This window comes from Pteropus medius, unplaced genomic scaffold (assembly GCF_902729225.1).
Source record: "Pteropus medius unplaced genomic scaffold, Ma_sr-lr_union100, whole genome shotgun sequence".
Taxonomy (NCBI): domain Eukaryota; kingdom Metazoa; phylum Chordata; class Mammalia; order Chiroptera; family Pteropodidae; genus Pteropus; species Pteropus medius.
In genome coordinates, this window is record NW_024344370.1 from 10,740,109 (window position 1) to 10,762,223 (window position 22,115).

At 34.1% G+C, this 22,115-nt stretch overlaps 1 protein-coding gene across 29 annotated transcripts in view; it reads right to left on the reverse strand.

Annotated features, from left to right (window-relative positions):
* LOC120608233 (A disintegrin and metalloproteinase with thrombospondin motifs 6) overlaps positions 1-22,115 on the reverse strand; it is a 289,732-nt gene that overhangs the window by 232,541 nt on the left and 35,076 nt on the right. For 8 of the 29 annotated variants that reach the window (XR_005654349.1, XR_005654350.1, XM_039870027.1 and 5 more), the window contains exons 1-2: positions 7,885-8,435; positions 1,081-1,219 (exon numbers count right to left, since the gene is read on the reverse strand). Coding sequence is in view for 17 of the 29 variants with exons in the window: in XM_039870027.1 (XP_039725961.1) it covers positions 1,081-1,177 (97 nt within the window). In the remaining 12 variants the exon portion in view is untranslated. Of the gene's footprint in view, positions 1-1,080; positions 1,220-7,079; positions 7,130-7,273; positions 7,566-7,884; positions 8,442-22,115 lie in introns of those variants that run through there. The other 21 variants (XR_005654347.1, XR_005654348.1, XR_005654352.1 and 18 more) reach the window with 13 other exon arrangements.

The following is a 22,115-nucleotide window of genomic DNA, read 5'->3' on the forward strand; positions in this document are numbered from 1 at the left end:
AGGAAATGTATTTTTTACTGAATTTAAAATACTGAACAATACACATATGTAAAAGAATAAAATTTAGCTCAGATAAAATATATTTGTAAGTTATCCGAGTTTATATAGAATTTTTATAGCTTTGTTGAAATTTTTTTTACATAAGTCATCAGTTAAAATGTAAAATACTGTAGTCACTTTGTGAAACAGTCTGCCGTCCCTCAAATGATTCAACATGGAACTACCATCTGACCCACTGCTAGTTATGTACCCAAGAAAATGAAAACACACATCCACACAAAAACTTGTACATAAATATTCATAGCAGCATTATTCATAATAGCCAAAAGGAGGAAGTTTACTCAATTGTCCATCAACTGATAAATGAGTAAAATGTGGTATATTCACATAATGAAATGTTGTTCTGCAATAAAAAGGAATGTAGTACTGATACATGTTATAACATGAATGAACCTTCATAACCAAAGTTCATTATCTAACATTATAAAAACATGCTAAAGTAACCAGTCACAAGTGAACACATATTATATGATTCCATTTACATGAAATATCTAGAATAGGCAAATCTCTAGAGACATGAGTAGAGTAGAGGTTGCCTTGGGCTAGGGGTGAAGGTACAGGGTTTCTTTTGGGGATTATGAAAATGGTCACTATTGTTCAACTCTGTGAATATATTATAAACCATTTAAGTTGTACACGTTAAATGGATTAATTACATGATGTATATATCTCAAAAATCATAAGAATGGCAAAAAATTCAGAAGACTATTAAACATATTTTCCTTACTTAGGTGTACTAAATATTACCAATCTGCCTTCTTAACCACATCTTCTTTAAGCTAGGTTTACCAAGGAAAACCAAACGTCTGCCTGATGCCTCACTGTCTATACATGGAGTTCACCCACAAATATAAATATTAAATACTAGTAGAACAAGTGAAATGAACACTAAATTGAGTAGACCCTTTTTTCCTATCACTACATATCCTCCAAAAGGTGTTTACCACACTAAATATTCTGAATCTTTTCTTGTCAGATTAATAGCATTATTTTTTGTGAGTTTCAAAGCAAAAATCCTACCTTGTGAACTGTATGAAAGCCGGTGGTCACTATGAAATTCCGATGAAGCCATGATGAGGCTCAAAATCCAGGTCAACATCTTCCACAAAATTTCCATAATTTAGAAAACTGGATGATTTTTTGGAGGGCTACCTATGTGCTAGAGAGTCAATACCATAGCAAATTAGTTATTAGTCGGTCCACTGTTTAACAGGTACTTTTTTCCAACATCCCGTACTTTCTTCTATATCTGGATTCATTTTCTCAATCCAAAATGAAAAAATTAATGATGGTAAAATTTTCATAAGCAAAGCATTAGGCTGATTAGTTACTAAAGTATGGCCATTTTTTAACCTAGAAAAACAAAAAAAAATTTAAGTTAACTGAAAAATATCCTGAATGGGCAACTCTATGCTGCTAAATGCCTCCCAAAGGACATATACTACAAAATAACTTATAGTTAAATTAGACCATTGTTGTTTTTTATAGCCTAAATACAATTCGCAAGACTAAACAAAGAGTTAGAAACCTAAATGTTTAGCAGGATAATGTCAGAGCTACTGAATAATCAAAGAAGGAATCTGAAGAGAAATCATAAAAATTGTTCTTTTTAAAAACTCTGAAGATAATGTGTGGGTACAGTGACTAAATTTCTTTTGATAAAATAAAAAGTAGACTGACTTCACAATCAAAGTTCATTCTATACAAGTGTTAAACAGTGTATGATCCCATTCCTTAACATGCTTTTTAGAACACATATCCAGAGAGTGATCTGTTGCTTTATTAAGTACTTATCATTTTTTCTTACAGAGTTGATCTACAAACACACAGTGACATTTAGCTGCTGTCTGAACACTCAAGGCAGTAACATAAACTAAACTTCTAAAAAAGTTAAACCATATTTACAGTAACTTGAGTTTATCTGGAAGTCTTATATGACATAGGAAACATATGTAAGGCAACTTCACCTAACTAGAATCTAACTGAAAGAAAAAGAAATTCATTTTATGAAAAGAAAGTAATTTCAAATATTCATTTCAGGTATCACAACAGATTTCATGTTCTATCTCATGTACTTTCCCTTCAACTTACAACCTCACTCAGAGTCTATGAATTCACATTTTATACAGAAAACTAGCACACCTGTCTACCTGATTTCCCAGCACTTTAAAAGAAAATAACAAAGGGACTAGAAACAAGCTCACTAACAGCAGAAGTGTGACCAAAAAAAGGAGGAAAAACTAAAATGTAGTTTTAGAACCCAAAATCAATACAGTTTGGAGTACAGGCAAACAGCCCTTACTTATAGGTTTAACAGTTCTTATTGTGCATGTGACTATGTTATAGCTCAGTATCTGATATTCAGAATACTATGTCTGAATCAGGAATAAAAGGTTAAATTACTCTTAATAAGATGATTTACTGTTAAGATAGAGAAGTATATAAAATATATTAGAGATTATCATCTCACATCCTTAATAATGGTATTACTATTTAATAAATGCTTACATATTTACTGGTTAAAAAATGCAGTGGCTAAAATAAAATCACTCTAGGCATATAAAAAGATATTTGTAGTTAACAAGAACATTAATTTTTGTGGAATATTTCATTCCCTATGGTGCTAGAAATATTGGTTATTACAACACATAAAACCACCACAACCATTTAAAATTCCATATGTCTGTCACCACAAGTTATTAAACTGCTAAATTTTGGAAAAACTAATTCATTAATCAACAAATATTGTCTTACTATGTTTCCAAAATGGTGTTATAACAAGGGGATACAGAAAAGATTAAGACACAACCATTACTCATAATTTAGGTAACAAAGGAAAAAATTTAAGGTAGAAATGACATATGCCATAATGAAATTATGAAGAGGTGTTACAGAGGATCAGATGAGGGAGATGACTTCTGAATCAGAGAAGGATGAGTCAAAAAAACAAGTCAAATTGCTGGGGGCAATCATTACAAATTAAAGAAATCGATTCCACAAAGTTTAAATGGTAAGAAAAAAATTGAAAATAGTATTAGTAATAACAGTAAGTTTCATTCCTATGCAGAAGACTAACAGATAATACCTGGAAAGGTAGTTTAAGGTCATACTAAAAATAAAGAGAATTTTAAATATATGTTACTTCTTTTAACATTCATAGCAATCTTGCGAAGTAGGTATTACTGCCCTAAGTCAGGCAGACTCCAATGATCCTGCTTCTTGATATCCACACCCTTATATTATCCTCTTCCCTTGAATAATTTGATCCCAACCAATAAGGTCTCTTATCCCCCACTGGTAGAGGGGATGTCACTTCCATGATTAGATTACAAAAGATTCTAACTTCCATCTTACTAGTAGACTCTCTCCCTTGTTGACTTTGATGAAGCAAGCTGCCTTATAGAAAGGATCACATGGCAAGGAACTGAGAACAGCCTTCAGAAAACCACTAGCAAGGAACTGAGGGCATCAATTCAATAGCCTGCAAGAAATTGAATCCTGCCCACTAATATGTAAGCTTAGAAGCAGATCTCTTCTAGTAGTCAGATAGCTAGAGCCCAGAGTCATATACAAGGCTACTTGGCTCTAAAGTCTAAATTCTCTCTATTACATCACACTTCCAGTTTAAGGCACTCTAACTTAAATATTCAATAGCAGTTGCATTCAATCAGTATCAAATAAGATATTCATAAAATGGTATAGGTTAATTAATATGAATAGTTTTAAGAAACTTTATACACAATAATTGTTTCATCTCAAAATTACTTCTACAATGATTTAGGCAAGACAGCAGGTACTATATAGCCTTTCTCAAGCAAAAATCTATAAAGAGATTAATTCACACCATTATTCAATAATAGTAATGAAAATAACCCAATTATCTTGATTCCCAAGCTACTTACATATATACTCCAACTCCAAAATTGTTTCATGATCAAGTCTTCATTGTTTTAATTTTTTCAGATAAACCAAGTGTTAGTATAATAATGTCAGACATTAAAAAGTCCCTCTTATACTTTTAAGTAATCTTCCTTTAAAGAGGAATATATAATTAATACGTTTCAGTTAAATTTCTAGTAATGGTAATAGATTTGTACTGAATCATTCATCCTTTTTTCCTATTATCTTGGGCTCTGAAACTAATGATTAACTTAGCAATATAGTTAGCAGGGTTTAGGGAAAACCTCTTTTCCCTTTTGAGAAATTTCCTGCTCTTCAGTTTTGTAACCCCTCCATTCTTACCATTACCAGCACTGTCCTGTAACACTTAATGCTCAAACTAAGTAAGCCAGCAGCATTGACAGAAAAAGTAACATAGAATAACATTCGATTTAAGGACTTGTAGTAAGAGGACACTGGTGAGTAGCAGAAAGAGCAGGACTTTGAAGTTAAACAAACCCGAGCTACAATCTTAGTTCCATCACCAGCTACAGTATCTGGCGCACGGGCACTCAATAAATTTGAGTTTCTTTCTCTTTTCTCACTTCCACCCTCACTTCCCATTTATTTTTCCCAAGCCTCCAGTGCCAGTGAAGAAACTTGGTTAAGTAAATGAGTTGGCTCAATCTCAACTAATATCATCAACAACTAACATATCTAACCACTGTTAGACATCTCACAATAAAAATGAAGGGGTTAACTTATTTTCTGACACCTGCTGGAGAGCTTAATCTGCATATCATAAACAAATATGTATAGGCACTGACTTTTCTAGATCTAGTTCCCAAAATTCAGACTAACATTAAAATAGTACATAATTATCCAGAAATCATAATGCATTAACTTTTTACATTGTATAGCAGAAGTGTTACTATATGTTGTGGAAAGTACAAAGGCTTTGAATACTGGCTTGACTCCAAGTTACTTAAACTCTGAATCTCTTTCCTCATCTATAAAACAGTGATAATGATACCTTCCTTCCAAATACTAGTGAGGTTAAATTAGATTACACATGATGTAAAGTGTCCCCACACTTCACTTTAATGGCTATACAAATATTAGCCCCCTCTCACCCCCCCTTACATGACTCATCGCTTTTCAAAGGCCTTCTTTCAAAAATAGTTTCATGTCCCTCCTTCCCTCCTTCCCTCAAATATGTGAAAATGAAAATGATGATGGAATCAATCAACTATATTGTATTGTCTTTTAGAGCAAACAGTGAAGAATGTAGGTCATGATAACTGGGTTTACAATATTTTAAATTGGAAAACAATCAAAATTTCCATTTTATTTTAATTTCACATATGCTTTTTTCCTAATACAAAAGCACCAGCCAGTAAAGTTAAGGGATCATTTACCTGCTTCCATGGATCAAAGCTACATTAGCTAAGCAGAAATAAGATTAGACAACTTGCACTATAGTAATTCCCTCAAGTAGTCAGCCCTGGTTGAAAGGCACTTACTTGTCTTTTTCCTCTATCATCTTTACTTCCCACTCAAGTGATCTGGGAGTAGCCAAGGTAATAATTTCCTCTCCTGAACTATTATTATGGAGCTAAAGAACATGCATAACATCTTTCCGAACTTCTTTCATCCATCTTAACTCTGGTTATTTATTTTAAAGATGATCTGGTTTTCACAGAGAAAGCAACAATACCATGCTCCCTTCAGGTATTTAATTTTTATATGTGAAAATTAACCTCTCATTTCTTTTTCCACTTATTCTCTCAACAAATATTTATTGTCATATACTATCTGCCAAGGACACCACTGGGCTATAAGTACAACGTTCCCAGATCATTTATAAACTTTGTGAGATTGGTTTCCAAAAAAAGGTATAATTAAACACACTCAAAACTTATCTGTCAAGACAAGTGAATGAGCCAAAAGCAAAAATACAAAACATTATTCTACAAAATTCAAGCCCTAAATTACATATAGTTCCGAACTGTTTTTTTTCCAGGTGGCAAGTTAGATACACTTTATCTGTATTATAACTTCTCTCCTGACAAACAGAAACACCTTTTTCTCTTGAGGTTAGCTCAAAATGTTGATAATCAACTATGTCCTTTGGTATAACCAAAAGACCTATCAAACTCTTCTACTTTTTCTTCTTCTCCTCAGAAATGTTCCAAAGAATATGCTATTAACTCTCTTAATATATTACTCTCTATTCTCTCACAAAAGTCACATACAGGATAAGATTTGGCATACAGACACATCCTAAACCACTAGTAGCTACTAGTGGTTGCTAAGGAAATGAAGAGGAAGTGGTAAGAGTAGACAAGAGTAGGAATTAGTCTCACACGTATTGGCCCAGACATGAAAAGTACTAAAATATTCCAAGTCTTGAGGTTAGAGATTTTTCCCCTTGGGAATCACAAAAACATTAATACCACAACATAGATTTCATTTGCTGCCACTTGTGGCAAATGAATGAATTTGATTTCTTTGAAATCAGTTTATTTGCTTCTATTCACTATTCTTCAAAAATCGAAAACACCAATGATTGCACTTAAACACTAAATTAATATAAACCAGAAGTGCAGTTACCACTTTGGTGAAACACAGGAAAACAATTATCTCCAAAATTAATTTTCTCAATTTCGTTCAACTATACAAGTTTTACTTTACATATCTTTCCCTGCAATGAATTTTAAGAACTGTCATTCCCACATCTGAGTTTCCGTCTAATCAACATAAGCTAAAGAAAGAAAAACAAAACAAAGAAAATTAGTCCAAGAAATTTAAGCATAAAAGAATATGTTGAAAATCGCACTCCAGTGTCTTTTTAAAAGTTCCACGCAATGGTTCAGTTACCCCTTTCCTCCCCCACCCCCACCCTCTTCCCGCCCCCCACCCCGCCGCTCCCCCCCCCACCCAATTCCACTTCGCCCAGACAGAGGGTAACAGTCTGAGCTGCCCTGGTTGAGTTGATCCTAAAGTTAACATTCAGCAGCCCATTTCCAGACAGCAGCGCTAAATCTATTTGGATAAAACGCGTGTGACCCAGACAGTTGGCATTTGGCCCAAACGCGTTGCACCGGCAGCTCAAATAAAAACAAGAGTAAGAAACTCACTCTCTTGTTCCCTCTCAGTGCGCTTTCTCACTCTCTCGCTCTCTTTTCTTCTAGTACAACAAGGAAAGAAATTACCAAAGACAGGAATTGTAGTACACATTATCAGAAGGCAGCTTTCCAATAACCCCTCCAGCACTCACCCCCCTCCCCAAATCCCTGAACTTTGATCCCATGTACCATATATACAGACATACCCCGATATTCAAGGCTCCGGAGGGTTATGAGTCTAGCACGTCCCAAGTGGCCAAAAGTAAATCAAAAACACACGCTTCCATCTCTTTGATTAGCCTATTAAGAGCTTAACATATCCTAGAGCATCGGGGCTACAGCTAGCACATTAATTCTGCCCTCTGAGCCCAGGCATAAACTATGCACTTGTCTGACTACTTAAGACACTGACATGAAACTATAAAATGCAAGTTTTTCTTTAAGAAAACTGGAAATCAGTTTAAAATACACATCATTATTACTTTCCTGATTACTATTTGGTGATGAGTTAAAAGACCACAATAATCATAACCAAGTCATACTTCACAAAACATGTCCATTTGTATAATAAACGTATATTTTCTGCATCATAAAATACTTGCAAGACCCAGAATTCACCACCTCCCGACTAGTCTGGAGTTAAAAGATTTCTATCTGTAAAATGAGTTCAGTCAAGCTCACTCATTGCCATTAAAAAACACACACACTCATACACACAGAGAAAGTTTTCTACGCGTTATTCGGAAGACAAGCAAAGCACAAGTTTTAATTTTTTTTAAAAAAACGGTTTCATTGAATATTGTGAAGTCTTCCTTACCGTTTTCATCTTCAAATTCTGATAAAAAGTAAGTTTCAAACAATAGAGATTGCACTGGACGACTCACGTACTCCCTCTCCTCTCTTAACTTTTTTTTTTCTGCCCCCCTTTGCAAAGCCACAGCAGTCAGTTAGTTATTCTGCAGCCAGAATAAAACACTATAGTCTGGCTAACCCGGGCTTTAGAGAACGGACTTTCTGATTTGGCAGAAAAAGAGATGCCTTCAATATATCCAGGCTATCATCCTGAGATACTGCCTTTGCAAACCCCCTTTTTCTCCCGCCCCCCACCTCTAAAAAAAGGGGGGAAAGAAAAAAAGAAAGGAAGGAAGGGGGAAAAAAAGGACTTATTGGGGGTGGAAGTGGTGCCCTCTCTTCCTGGACAGCTTAGTGCCTTTGCTATGCAAATAACATGTGAGGAGCATCAAAAGGTATCAGGAGAAAAGAAGACAAGAGGAGCAGGAAGGGCAGCAAAGTTTTGTTGAAGTAGCCCTAGATCTCACTACCGGCCCCCAGCCAACTTGAATTGCAGCAGGAGAAAATTTTGGCAGCTTTTCCTCGGAGGCAGAGCACACTGACGTCAGTCTGCAGATGTGCCGGGCTGCGTCGGGTGCGCATGTGTCCTGGGTCGTCACGTGGAGGGGGAGGGGAGGTAGAGGTACAATCGGGGTAACCAACTACCAGCCATTCAGAAGGGCTTAGACAATGTCAACTTTTCCACCCTGTGAATGAGAAATTCTGGCCCTTCTAACCTCAATCCCCTACCCTACTCCGCCTTTCTTCCTCCTCCTCTTCTAACCTCTTTTAGAAATTCTAGCCTGGTTTTGGATCAGTTGTTTCTTGGAAAAAGGAAAGGGGAGGGAGAGGATGAATGACTTTAGATGAACTAGTATCACTGTTGAGATCTCTGGTATCCTTCTCCTTGTGTTTTCTTTTTAAGTCCACACAACAAAAATATTAAAAGTTACACATGAACAGTGTCTTTGAGGAAACATAACAAACTTACATCAGTGGCAGATTTCAAGTCTTGGTAGGTACATGTGCACAAAATGCCTGTTTTCTTTAATACACTTTCACAAGTAAAATTGCCACCGAAAAGGAGAATAGACTGAAGTAACTAAGACCAGCACATTTTCCATCTGATTACCGACTTCAGGTTATGTGGGGCTTTAAAGGGGTGGGCGAGGGGGAGTGGAGGAGGCGGGAGCGGGGGAATAGAGAGAAGCTTGCATTATTTCCAGATGAGGGTGAGAGTGGACGGTGTTTTAAGTGCAACCGGGGAAAGCTACAAGTGGAGTGTATTTTTTTAAGTCAGTACATTGAATGAAATCTCAATGACTACCCAAATGAAAATAAATCCGAAGTCAGATCCCCCAAAAGGGGGGAGGGGGAGACAGGAACCCTGCTGCGATCTGAAGATAAACAAACAAAACCTCAAAACTGGTTCTTCAAGCTTCGCAATCCCACCCACCCGCCCCCTCCTCGCCCCGCTCGCACCCGCTCCGTGCACACCAGCGGCCAGTCCATACTTCAAGGATAAAACACCACTACAACGTAGCACTTTCACTTTCATTTGCTGGGAATAAGCCTCTGGCATTAAACTATGGGGGAAATGCCCAAATATGTTTTCCATGTCCTAAGCAAGCAAACAAAGTCTGGCACACCAATCGGAAACAGGAAAAAAATGTGAAAATAGTTGAGGACAAATGTTGTCCTTCAGCAGTGTAATCTGCTGTATCATTTATCTGTCTCTACGGTTGAATGTAGGATAGGAAGAGGTTTAAGAGTTTCCGAGGTTGGGGTGGGGGAGGGAGAATTGGCCTTGAAATTCCAGTCGGTGGTTAACGCCAAGTCAATTTCCGATGGCCAGAACCAGAAACGGGAATTGGACCGGAGGGAAGGGGGTGGGAAGGAGAACCTTTCTGAAGACTGCCTCTTAAGTTTCAAGCTTCTGCTAACATTATTGCTCATCTCATTTTTTTTTTTTTTTTTTTTTGCTTCCTACACCGGAGGTAGTAGGTGTAATTCTTCTGGTGAATACATGAATAGTTGGCGAAAAGAAGGCATGAATCAGACTGAGAACGTCCAAGAATACAGTTATTTCCATTCTTTTTTGAGGGTTGAAAGGGGAAAGCATCTGTCCACAGTCAACAGTCCTCATCTTGACCTTAAATCAGTAGTATTTGGCTCAGTGCTATTTAAAACGTAGAACTAAGTCCTGTGGTTAGCATTCAGTTTTAAATAAAGATGATTCACATAGAAATATATATATTTGCATTAATATACATAAGGTGGCTAATCTCATAGCAATAATTGTAAACACCCAAAATAAGAAGAGTGGGCACAGAGCTGTTTTTGCATCAAACCATCCTTTAAGTAGTTGTGAATCTTGTCCTTAATTTTTCAAAAACTGGTTGTGGATAGACACAGCCAATACAGATAACTAAAGTTAAGGTGTGAGTAGTAATCATCTATATAAACTATCTGAAAAGTTTTTACTCTCAACTAAGATCAATTGCCCTAGGAAGTAGCAGCATTGTAAAGGAAAAGCGCTTATTCAGTGAGAAGTGAACTTTGGCTAATTACTTATTCAAAGAGTGCCATCCTGCGTCTAAACAGAGTAATGAAAATTTTCCAACAGATTACTCTTCTCCAAATGACTGTGAGTTAAGAAAAACAGTATGACTAAGGGTGAGAAATTATTAGCGGGAGAAATGAATTAAGTGTAAAGTTAACTACATATATGTGCGTGTTCCTGTGTGTTTATATTTTAAGTGAATTACAGGAAGTTCAAACACATACAAAAGTAGAAAAATCACATAATGAACTCCAATGTATCCATCATCCAGTTTCAACAAGTATCAACACATGACCAGTTTTCCCCATTATTTCCTCCACCCCACTGGATTATTTTAAAGCAAATCCCAGATAACATTTCATTGCATTAAATATTAAAGGCTTAAAAAAATTCTGTTTATTGAAATCGGGATCCATATATAGCATTAGGTTGATCTCCTGTGTCTCTTTTTTAAAACTTTGTATTAAAGTAGAATACGCATATAAAAAAGTGCATAAATTTAAAATTTGATGAAAGTGCTCAGTCCGATGAATTTTCACAAAGTGAAATTGCCCATGTAACCACGTAACTCTTTTCATCTATTTTAATCTATCGATTTCCCCTCATTTCTTCTTTATCTCACAATATAAATGCTGTATTAATATCTTGCCATCTTAATACTATATATAGCACTTCCATTAGCATAGAAATGTTTTAGTGTAATGTCCATACATTATTTCTTAATTGAATTATATGCAACAAATTTAAATTAAACCTTAAATAAATTTAAGTGGAAGTAGAAATTCTTTAACATTTTTATAATGGTCAATCCTTTATTCTTTGAAAACTTTCCCCTACGGCTTTCCTTTCTTTCTCTGTTTAATTAAGAAATAAAGATTATGGGCACAGTAGAGTTGATAACAAACCCCTTATTTACATCTAAAAAAAAAGCTGTGGTATCAATCTTTAGAAGCCTAATAAATCTAAGTGAACAGGGGCCCTTTCAGGAAATCAAAGATGAAACAAATGGAAGGTTGGGAGAAGAAGGAATCTGTATGTATGTATGTATGCATGTGTGTATTTCAGAGACTAAAAACCAGAAGGAATGGCAGAAGAGTTTGAGAGCCAATGAATCAGGATGGAGAAACTTTTAGAGGTAAAAAATAGACTTCTAATCTACTATTTTTAACACTTTAACATGTAAGTTAAATTTAATGTTTTAGTTAAAAACGAAGGCATTTCTTAAAATTAGACTATTGTCTTGTATTTTCAGAAAAAAGAGATGAATTCTGATTTTATGTTTGATTGAAATTATTAAATTGGAGCAGGTGACATCTCAAAAGTTGATGAATTTTGAATTCTACCTCCCAGACATTAAAACTATATTCAACACATTAAAACCAAATTCCATACACTTTCTTCACAATACATTTCATTCATTCAATGAGAATAAATCTGAATTTGATATAGGGAAAATAAATATTTTCTAATCTTTTGAAGGATTATTGTAGGATTTCTTAAATAAGATGCAAAAGCTCAAAGCATAGAGGAAAAGACTGATAAGCTTAACTAAATAAAACGTTTAAAACCACTAAAAAGTAAAAATATAGCCAGAGATTGGGAGAATTAGCAACATGTTAGTAAAACTTTAAATATTTAGAATATTGAGAGAATTCTCACAAATCTATAACATAAGAAACATCCAAACCTACCTGAAGAGAATTTTTTATGAATTTGAGCCAAACTGACGACAACTGCCGGGATGCAAAATCTCAACGGATTAAGAAAATGCTCTGGAGTATGAAAGTTTTGCAGCTTATTTTACATATTAGAATAAAAAGAGGACATGTAAGGGGAGTTACATGAAATTCACTGGTGGTAGATTAAGGGGGCGGGAGAAAGCAAGGCGAAGAAATTTCTGGGATTGGATAAAAAGCAAAATGGAGAGACATAGACTTCTTTTACATTGGTGGGTATAGGACAGCTAATAATTAACATTTACAGCACACAGAGATGGTATGCAGGGGACAAGATAGCAACGAGGGGTTCTGTGGTCTCTTGCTCTAGTGCGGGTCTGGAAAAGAAGATTACTCTGACATTTTAAAGGTATGTTATCTTAGATGCAAAAAAGACAATAGAAGAGCTCACTTAAGGTAAAGATTGACCTTTGCCAAGGAAGCTACAGGCCTAGGATGTGAATACCCGCCATGACCTGCTTTTAGTTAAGAATTTTTATGTTCAGATCATCCTATGTGGTCACTTTTGGTCTCTGAGTTTGTAAGGCCTGCCGTGTAAGCCTCCCTGAGCATGTTAGGTTTAGTATGTGGCTCTTTTTCATCCATAAGAGAGGTCAAAAAATTTAAAAATAGGGAAATGGCATGAATAGGAAAGTCACAGGAGAAAAACAGCTAATGACCAATAATGGAATAACGAGGCATTCAATCTTGCTAGCAATCATGGAAATGGAAATGTTTCTCATTCATTCCAGTGGCAAAAATGTTAAAATTTGACAATATCGAGAATTTGGGAGGATAGGGCAAACTGGACTTCTGATACACTGTTGATGAAAGTAAAAATTAAGTGCAAAGACAATGGAGAGCAATTTGGCAATATCTAATAAAGAAGAATTGCATAGTCTTTGACCTGGCCATTCCATTTTTAAATATAGAACCTTAAGAAATTCTTGCACATGAGAATCCCTGTTAATTACAGCAACACTAATTGTAGCTGTGACTAACTGAAAACAACCTAAATGATTAATAGGAAAATAAATAATTATCATAATCTATTCCTACAATGGAATCTTATATGACAGTTAAATGATAGTACAGGTGTCAATGTGGATAAGTTATATAACAGTTGAAATGTTACAATAGTATATATTGATTAATATTGGGATAGGATATATATAATATTATACCATTTACCTAAACTTTTTTAGTAGCATGCCAAATATATATCTCAAACTTACAAAAGTATGCACAAGAAGAAAACAGAATCTTGAAGATCGCAGTTCCTTGGGAGAGTACAAGAAGAGAATGGGATCAACTAAATCTGTAAAATTTTGTTTGAAAAACATAACAGCCTGAATTATTATTGTAGAAGTTTAACATCTATTAATTCAGGGTACTGAGTATACATGGTGTCGATATAAGAAACATCCAAATATGTAGAGTTTTTATGAGTTTATTTGAGCCAAATCTGGTGACAGTAGCCAGGAAGCAAGATCTCAAATGCTCCAGAGAATAACAGTGTTGCAGGTTCCTTTATGCATTTGAAATTAAGGAAGGAACGTAAGGATGATAACATGAAGGTGGGAGAATCCATGGGTTGAATTACAGGATAGTTAACACGATTATGTATGTGCTCTTTTGAGGGTGGTTTCTGAAGGGTCTGAAAAGAGGCATTTCAAAGGTAGTTAACTTAAATGTACAAAAGCAATAGATAGGACTTGCTTAAGGCAAAGATAAACCTTTTACTAAAAAGTTATATGCTTGGGGCGTGACTACCCACCACGATCTGCCCAGTTAGGAATTTATGATCAGATCACTCTGTGAATTTGCGTTCCATAGAACTCTTTTTTTTGTCCACAGTGGGTATTTATTATTTTAATCTCTGCAAAGTTGGAATGATTTATAACTTTATAAAAAGAAAAAATAAGGTTGGTTATTTATTACAATTTAACTGGCAATTTCAGAAAGACTTTCATATTTTTAATTTGAAATTTAGTATATTTTAAATTTAAAATTTGACATTATGTATGGATGAGCAAAGCTAACTGAAATCCATGTATTAGATTTAGTTTGTAATTTGTCTCTCTACCCAAAATTTTTACCACAGATAATGGCAAAAAAAAAAGTTTCATTTTAACCTCTCTTTCTTTACTTACTTTCTTGAGTATGAGATCAATAGCAAGAAGGGGAAAAAAACTTGAGAACAGTGCATATAATCTACTATACTATACAAATGATATCTAAGATTCAAAAAGGAAGAGAAAACCAAGTTAAAGCTAACAGCAAAGACCCTGATATGCTAACAATTTCCTACTCTTTAGCATTGTGCAAAGGGCAAAGAAGTCTAAAAATATAAGGAAAGGTTCTTTTCCTCAAAAAATTTATAAAATGGAAAACAAGATTGAAGTAAGATAAGGGAAAATGCAATGTTACATAATTTAGTGACATATTGTAAATGCTATGGCTTCAAATAACAGAGAGCTCAGTGAAGTCTAAATGATTTTTCTTACATCCATGTTGTCAAATCTCTCATGGTCAATTTTGTGGTTCTTATTTGAGCTCCTAGCAACAGTCAATTTAGTTGATCACTCTCAACTTCTACAAATGCTGTATTTTCTTCCCTCAGGTTGTCACACCATACTATCCTAGTTCCCCTCCTACCCTAATGTTCCTTCCTCCTCCTCCGCTCAATCACTGAATGTTAAAATGCTCAGGGGTCAGTCCCAACACCCATTCTATTCTCTACCAACTGATTTTTCCTTTGACTAATGTATCCTTTTTCAAGGCTGTGAAGACCATCTACATGCCAATGATTCCTTTATCTAAATGTCTGCTTGAGTGTGTCTAGTAGGCAACATAAACTTCCTGCAACCTAAACAGAATTCAACTTGTTGCTCTGTCTTTTCCATCTAGTAAATGGAACCACAATAAACCAAGTCCCAAGCCACTGTGCCTTCTTCAGTTCACTTTTCAGTTTTCTTAATATGCATTTTATATATAACATGAAAAGTTTTTAGCAGTATGTAGCAGAAGGAATACGGAGAACTGTATCTATTCCATCGTAGTCGGAAACTAGAATTCCTCTCTGCTATAATCTGAATGCTTGTGTCCCCCAAACATTCATATGCTGAAATACTAATGCCCAATGTGATGGGTGTAATGGAGTGGGGATTTTGGAAGATGCTTAGGTCATTAAGTGGAACCCTCATAAACTGGATTAGTGTTCTTATAAAAAGAGACCCTACAGAGATCCCTCACCCTGTCTACCATTGGAGGATATAGTGAGAAGGCACCAGCTATGAATCAGAAAGAAAGCCCTCCCCTGACCATGTTGGCACCCTGACTTCTAGCCTACAGAAATAAATTTCTGTTGTTTATTAGTTACCCAGTTTGTAGTATTTTGCTGTAGAAGCCCAAGAAGGCTAACAAACTCTCCTTTATTTTTAGAACTTTTCCAGAAAAATCTATCCTTTATTGTTAAGTGTCTCTAAAGTCATTTTACCAATGTAATTTTTAACTGAAATGAATGTCTTCTGTTTTTAGAGCACTCTATATAGTTCATACCTGAGTTCTTTGTTGGATATAAATACTGTAAATACTTTCTCCCATTTTATAGGTTGCCTTCAAACTCTAAATGTGTTTTCCTTTTTATAGACAGAAATTCTTAATTTTAATATAGTCTATTTTAAATTTTTTCTCTTTTATGTTTAGGGCACTTTGTATTCTATTAAAGAGGCTTTTTTCTTTCTTTTCTTTTTTTCTTTTTTTTTTTGCCTACTTGCTATATATATTTTTTCTTACCAAAAAAAAAAAAATTGGTTTCTTTATAATATGTAACTGTCCTAAAGCAAAAGCAATCCTTTGCCCTGCTGCCATTACATGGTAAGAATGTATATCATGTTCCAGTCAGTCAAAACAAACACTTTATATTTTAAGATAAGCCAAAATTAAAAGGGAAATCCTAGCTCATCCTCAAAAAACCTTAAGTATTTCTTATAAATCAAATGTTTATTCCTTACTTCTGTAATACTGATGCTTAAAGAAACATCATAACTTACATGCAAATAATAATAATGCGGAAAAACCTGTTTTCCCCCAACTCCACTATGCACAGATTAATGCAAACTTGGTAATCTTGAAGGGTTTTTCCCTTAAACATAGGTGTTTGGGGTTTTTTTTATCCAATTAGCCAGATGTTCTGAAATATTATATCCTTGCAACATCTTTTCCGGAAACACTTTTTCTTTCTAATGTATCTTCCTTTCATAACTGATATTAAATAAATATCTGTGCTCGCAGTTGTTTCTTCTATCCCCATCTCCCTCCTAGATCTACTTTTCTGTTAGTGTGTCTGCTAACAACAGTTCATTTAGGAATAGTGTGTGGGGGCAAGGGTTTTTAGTTTTTACATGTCTTGAAATTTATTTTGTCCTCATTCTTGAATGATAGTTTAACTCGGTATGGAATTCTAGGCTATTATTTATTCAAAATATTACTCACCTATCATTTCTCTCCACTCTTTTCATCAGGAACTTCTATGTTGATAGAGTTCCTCAACTTGTCCTCTATATCTCTTATTTGCTCTTCATAATTTTTTTCTCCTTCTAGGTGAACTTTTCACATCTTTCTATTCATTAATTCAAACTTCGACTCTATCCAGTCAAGAATTTATCCCACTTGTAGACTTTGCATTTAAATCTTTATATTTAATCAGATACGGGATTTGTAATTAATTCCTTTGTATAACCAAATGCTGTTTCATTTGTTTCTATTTTTATGTTACAATTGCTAGCTTTTTTTAAGTGGAAGAAATTTATTTCTTCAAACAACCTCAAAATATACATTTTAAAGTCTTCATCAGACTGTTTTGTAAAATTAATTTCATCAAGATTGACTGTTCCATTTGACTGTTTTGTTGGATGTTGCAACCAGGTAGGATGCCTTCAGTTTCAAGTAACAAAAAAAAAAAAATGCCTATCTCAATCGACTTAAGCTAGAAGGAAAATTTATCTTACATATCATGTTCCCCAGTAGAACAGCTCTAGAAACAATTCAGTGGCTCAATAATATTATCGGGATTTGTTCTTTTGTGATTCTCCATACTAAACATGCCAGATTCGTCCATGGCAGCTCTCCTTATGGTTACAAAATGGCTAAACAGTTCCAGATGTTCCATGCAGACCCAATAATAGACCAGAACAATAGAAGAATAGAAGCCATCTCTTCCCATACATTGTTTAGTCAGTAAAAACAAAAGTTCCCAAAATTTCAGATATATGTGTATGTATATATATGTATGTACGTACATGCATATATATACATATATACATATATATATACACACATACACATATATATAAAGCCAATATTGCATCAAATGTATTCCTAAATAAATCACTAAGAAAGGGATTCACACATTTAGCTAAACACATGGCTGTGTAGACAAAATGGATTTACTCAACCAAGATTTAATTCAGTTAAAAGCAGGAAGAGCGGAGGCAAACAAAATCTGCTGCTCTGGCTATCTTTGCATTAAATTCATTTACTTATTTAACGTTTTGGTTTCATGGCTATTTTACCAGAAAAAGCATTATGTTTATGGTTTGTTATTGTTATTCTCTTCCCCCTCCTAGTTTGACTCCTCTTCACCTAGGAGTTTTAAAATCGCTTTAGTCTGTCCTACACCCAAATCCATAACCAGTTATTATGGTGTGTTAACACTTGCATAATGAAATTATTTGTTACTATATAATAAAATAATCCCAAAGGTAATCACTTAAAATAAGCATTTATTTTTTCAATTTCAATGTGTCTATATGAAAATGAGCTTTTTATAGTTTGTTCTTTCTCTGTTATCCCATCCTTATGGGAGTTTATTTTTAGAGCTATTTTACATTTACAGAGAAATTGAATTCTCATATACTCCTTTTCCCCCTGCCTAGTTTCCCCTATCATTAACATTTTGTGTATTACACTTGTTGTAACTGATGAACTTATATTGTACATTTTTGACTAAAGTCCATAGTTTACATTAGGATTTATTCTTTGTATTGTACAGTTCTATAGGTTTTAACAAATCCATGTTATGTACCCATTTCAGTGTTATAGTTTCACTGCCCTAAAAACCCCTGTACTCCTCTTATTCATCCCAACTCCCCTCCCTTCCCAACCCACTAGCCACAACCCAACCACCACCGATCTTTTATCTATCTCCATAGTTTTGCCTTTTCTAGAATGTCATATAGCTGAAATATATAGTATATAGCCTTTCAGGTTGGCTTTTTTCACTTAGCAATATTCGTTTAAGTTTCCTCTATGTCTGTGACATTCTTTTCTCATTTCTCTTCATGGCTAAATACTATCCCATTGTATAGATGTACCCTGTTCATTTATCCATTCACTTATTAAAGAACATCTGAATTGTTTCCAATTTTTGGCACTTATGAAAAAGGCTGCAATACACATTTGTGTGCAGGATTTTGTGTGGACATAAGTTTTCAACTCATTTGAGTAACTACCAACGATCATAATTGATGGGTTGTATAGTAAGAATATGCTTAGTATTTTAAGAAACTGCCAAACTGTTTTCCAAAGTGGCTGTACCATTTTCATTCCCACCAGTAATGAATGCGAGTTCCTGTTTCTCCACATCCTGGACAGCATTTGATGTTGTCAATGTTCTGGATTTTGGCCATAAGTGTATAGTGGTATCTCATTGTTTAATTTCTATTTCCCTGATGACATATGACGTGGAGATTTTTTTCATCTGCTTATCATCTGTACAACTTCTTTGGTGAAGTATCCATTCGGATCTTTTGCCCTTTTTAATTGAAATGTTGTCTTATTATTGTTTTAAGAGTTCCTTCAATGTTTTGATTAGTTCTGTGAGTTATCAGATGTGTCTTGCAAATATTATTTTCAAGGTTGTGGCTTACTTTTTCATTCTAACAGTGTCTTTAATGAAGCAATTTTTAATTTTAGTAAAATCCAACTTATCAATTTATTCTTTCATGGATTGTGCTTTTGATGTTGTATATAAAAAATCTGCATCAAACACAAGGTCAAACTAGATTTCTACTCATGTTCTAGAAGTTTCATAGTTGTGCACTTTACATTTAGGTCTGTATCTATTTTGAGTTAATTTTTGTTAAAGGTGTAATGTCAGTGTCTACTTTTTTTTTTTTTTGCATGTGCATATACCATTGTTCTAGCACATTTCTTGAAAAAGACGGACTAAGCCAACTCCATTGGATTGCTTTTACTCCTTTGTAAACATCAGCTGACCATATTTATATGGGTCTATTTCTGAGCTCTCCATTCTGTTCCATTGATCTATCTGTCCATTCTTTCATCAATATCACACTGTCTTGGTACCATAGCTTTATAGCAAGTATTAAAGTTGGTGTCAATCCTCCAACTTGTTATTCTTTTTCAATATTGTGGCAGCTATTCTGGGTCTTTTGCCTTCCCATAGAAACTTTAGATTTTCACAGAGTTAATTTGCTGGAATTTTTATTGAGATTGCATTAAATCTATAAATCAACTTGGGAAGAACGGAGGCTCTAACAATGTTTTCCTATCCATAAACGTGAAATGTGTTTCCATTTAAGATCTTTAATTTCTTTCATAACTTTTGTAGGTTTCCTCATATAAATCTTACACATATAGATTTATACTAAATCTCTCTCTCTTTGGTGTAAGTTTTGAATGTCAGGTGTATTGACTTTTGTATGTTAACCTTGAACCCTAAAACCTTCCAATAATTGGGCTTTAGTTCCAAGAGATTTTTTGTTGATTCTTGTTTTGTTTTGTTTTGTTTTTTATATTAAGTAGAATTTCCACTACAATGTTGTATAGGAATGGTAAGAGGAGACATTCTAGCATTGTTCCTGTTCTTAGAGGCATCTAGTTTCCCACCACTAAGTAGATATGTTAGCTGTAAATTTTTTGTAGCTGTTCTTTATCAAGTTAAGGAAGTTTTCTATTTCTAGCTTGCTGAGAGTTTTTAATCATTGAGTGGGTGTTGTCAGATTTTGTCAAATGGCCTTTCTCTAATCTATTGGTATGACCATACTTTTCTGCTCTGCTTTGATGATGCGATGGATTACATTGATTTTTGAATGTTGAACCAGTCTCGTATAACTGAAATAAATGCAATTTGGTTGTGGTATAGATTTATTTTCACAATTATTGCACTTAATTATTTCGTTAAAGATTTTTTGCATTTATGTCCGTGAGAGATATTTGTAGCTTTCTTTTCTCATAACGTCTTTGTTTAGTTTGGTATTAGTGTAATGCTGGCTTCATTGAATGAGAGGAACTACTCTCAGCTTCTATTTCCTGGGACAGATTGTATAGAATTGGCATAATTTCCTTCTTGAATGTGTGGTAAAATTCACTAGTAAAACTGTCTGGGCCTGATACTTTGTTTTGGAAGCCTATTAATTTTTGATTCAATTTAATATAATGTTGTGCAGAGTAGCTATTTTTCCTTGTGTGATTATTGGTAGATTGTATCTTGCAAAGAATTGGTCCATTTCATCTAAGTTATAAAATTGTGGGCATAGAGTTCATAACAGTCCTTTATTAATCTTTTAATGTTCATAGGATCAGTAGTGATTGCCCTTTTCATTATTCATATTAGTAAGTTTTGTTTTCTTTCTTTCTCGGTTAGCCTAGCTAGAAATTTGTCAGTTTTATTGATATTCTCAAATAACTAGCTTTGTTTCATTTTCTCTATTGATTTTGTTTTCACTTTCATTTATTTCTATTCATTTTAATTTTTTCTTTTGCTTACTTCGGATTTAATTTGTTCTTCTTTTTCTAGTTTCCTAAGGTAGAATCTTTGATTAATCATTTAAGAGCTTTCATCTTTTCTAATAAATTTTAATGCTATAAATTTCTCTCTAAACTTTGCTTTTGCTGCATCTCGCAAATTTTGATGAGTTGTATTTTCATTTAGTTCAAAATATTTTTAAAAATCTCTTAGAAGTATGCTGTTTAGTCTCCAAATATTTGGGGATTTTTCAGGTATCTGCTATTGATTTCTAGTTTAATTCCACTGTAGTCTGAGAAACTACTTTGTATTTTTAAAAATTTAATCATGACCCGGAATGTGGTTTTAGTAAATTTTCCATTTGAACTTAAAAACAATGTGTATTCTGCTCTTGCTGGATATTCTATAAATGTCAATTAGATCCAGTTAACTGATGATGCTGATCAGTTTAACTATATTCTAATTTTCTGCCTGCTAGATGTGTCAATTACTAATCGAGGAATGTTGAAGTCTCCAATTACAATAGCGAATTTATCTATTTCTTCTTGCAATTCTACCAGTTTTTGCCTCTTGTATTATGATAATATTGTTAGATGCATAAAAAGTAAGTATTATGTCTTCTTAGGAAACTGACCACTTTATTGATCTATAATGCCCCTCATAATCCCTAGTCATTTTCCTTGCTCTGTGGTCTGCTTTGTTTGTAATTTATATAGCTAAATCCAAGTTATTTTAAAATTAATGTTAACTTGGTATATCTTTCAACATCCCTTTACTTTTAATGTCTTTATATTTCAAATGATTTCTTATAGAAAACATACAGTTGAGTCTTGTCTTTTCATCCACTCTGACAGCCTTGTCTTAATTGGTATATTTAGTATTTAGTCCATTCACATTTTAAGTGATTATTGATTGAGTTGGATTAATATCTATCACATTTGTTTTTGTTTTCTATTTGTTGCCTTTTGTTTTCTATTTGTTTCCCTTGTCTTTATTGTCTTCCATTTTTCTCTAGTTTTAATCAAGCATTTATTTAATTCTATTTTCTTTTTTATCTCAGCACATCGATTATACTTTTAAAAAATTTTAGTATTATCTAGAGTTTGCAATATACACTTACAACTAATTCAACTTCACTTTCAAATAACATTATATATGGTAACAAA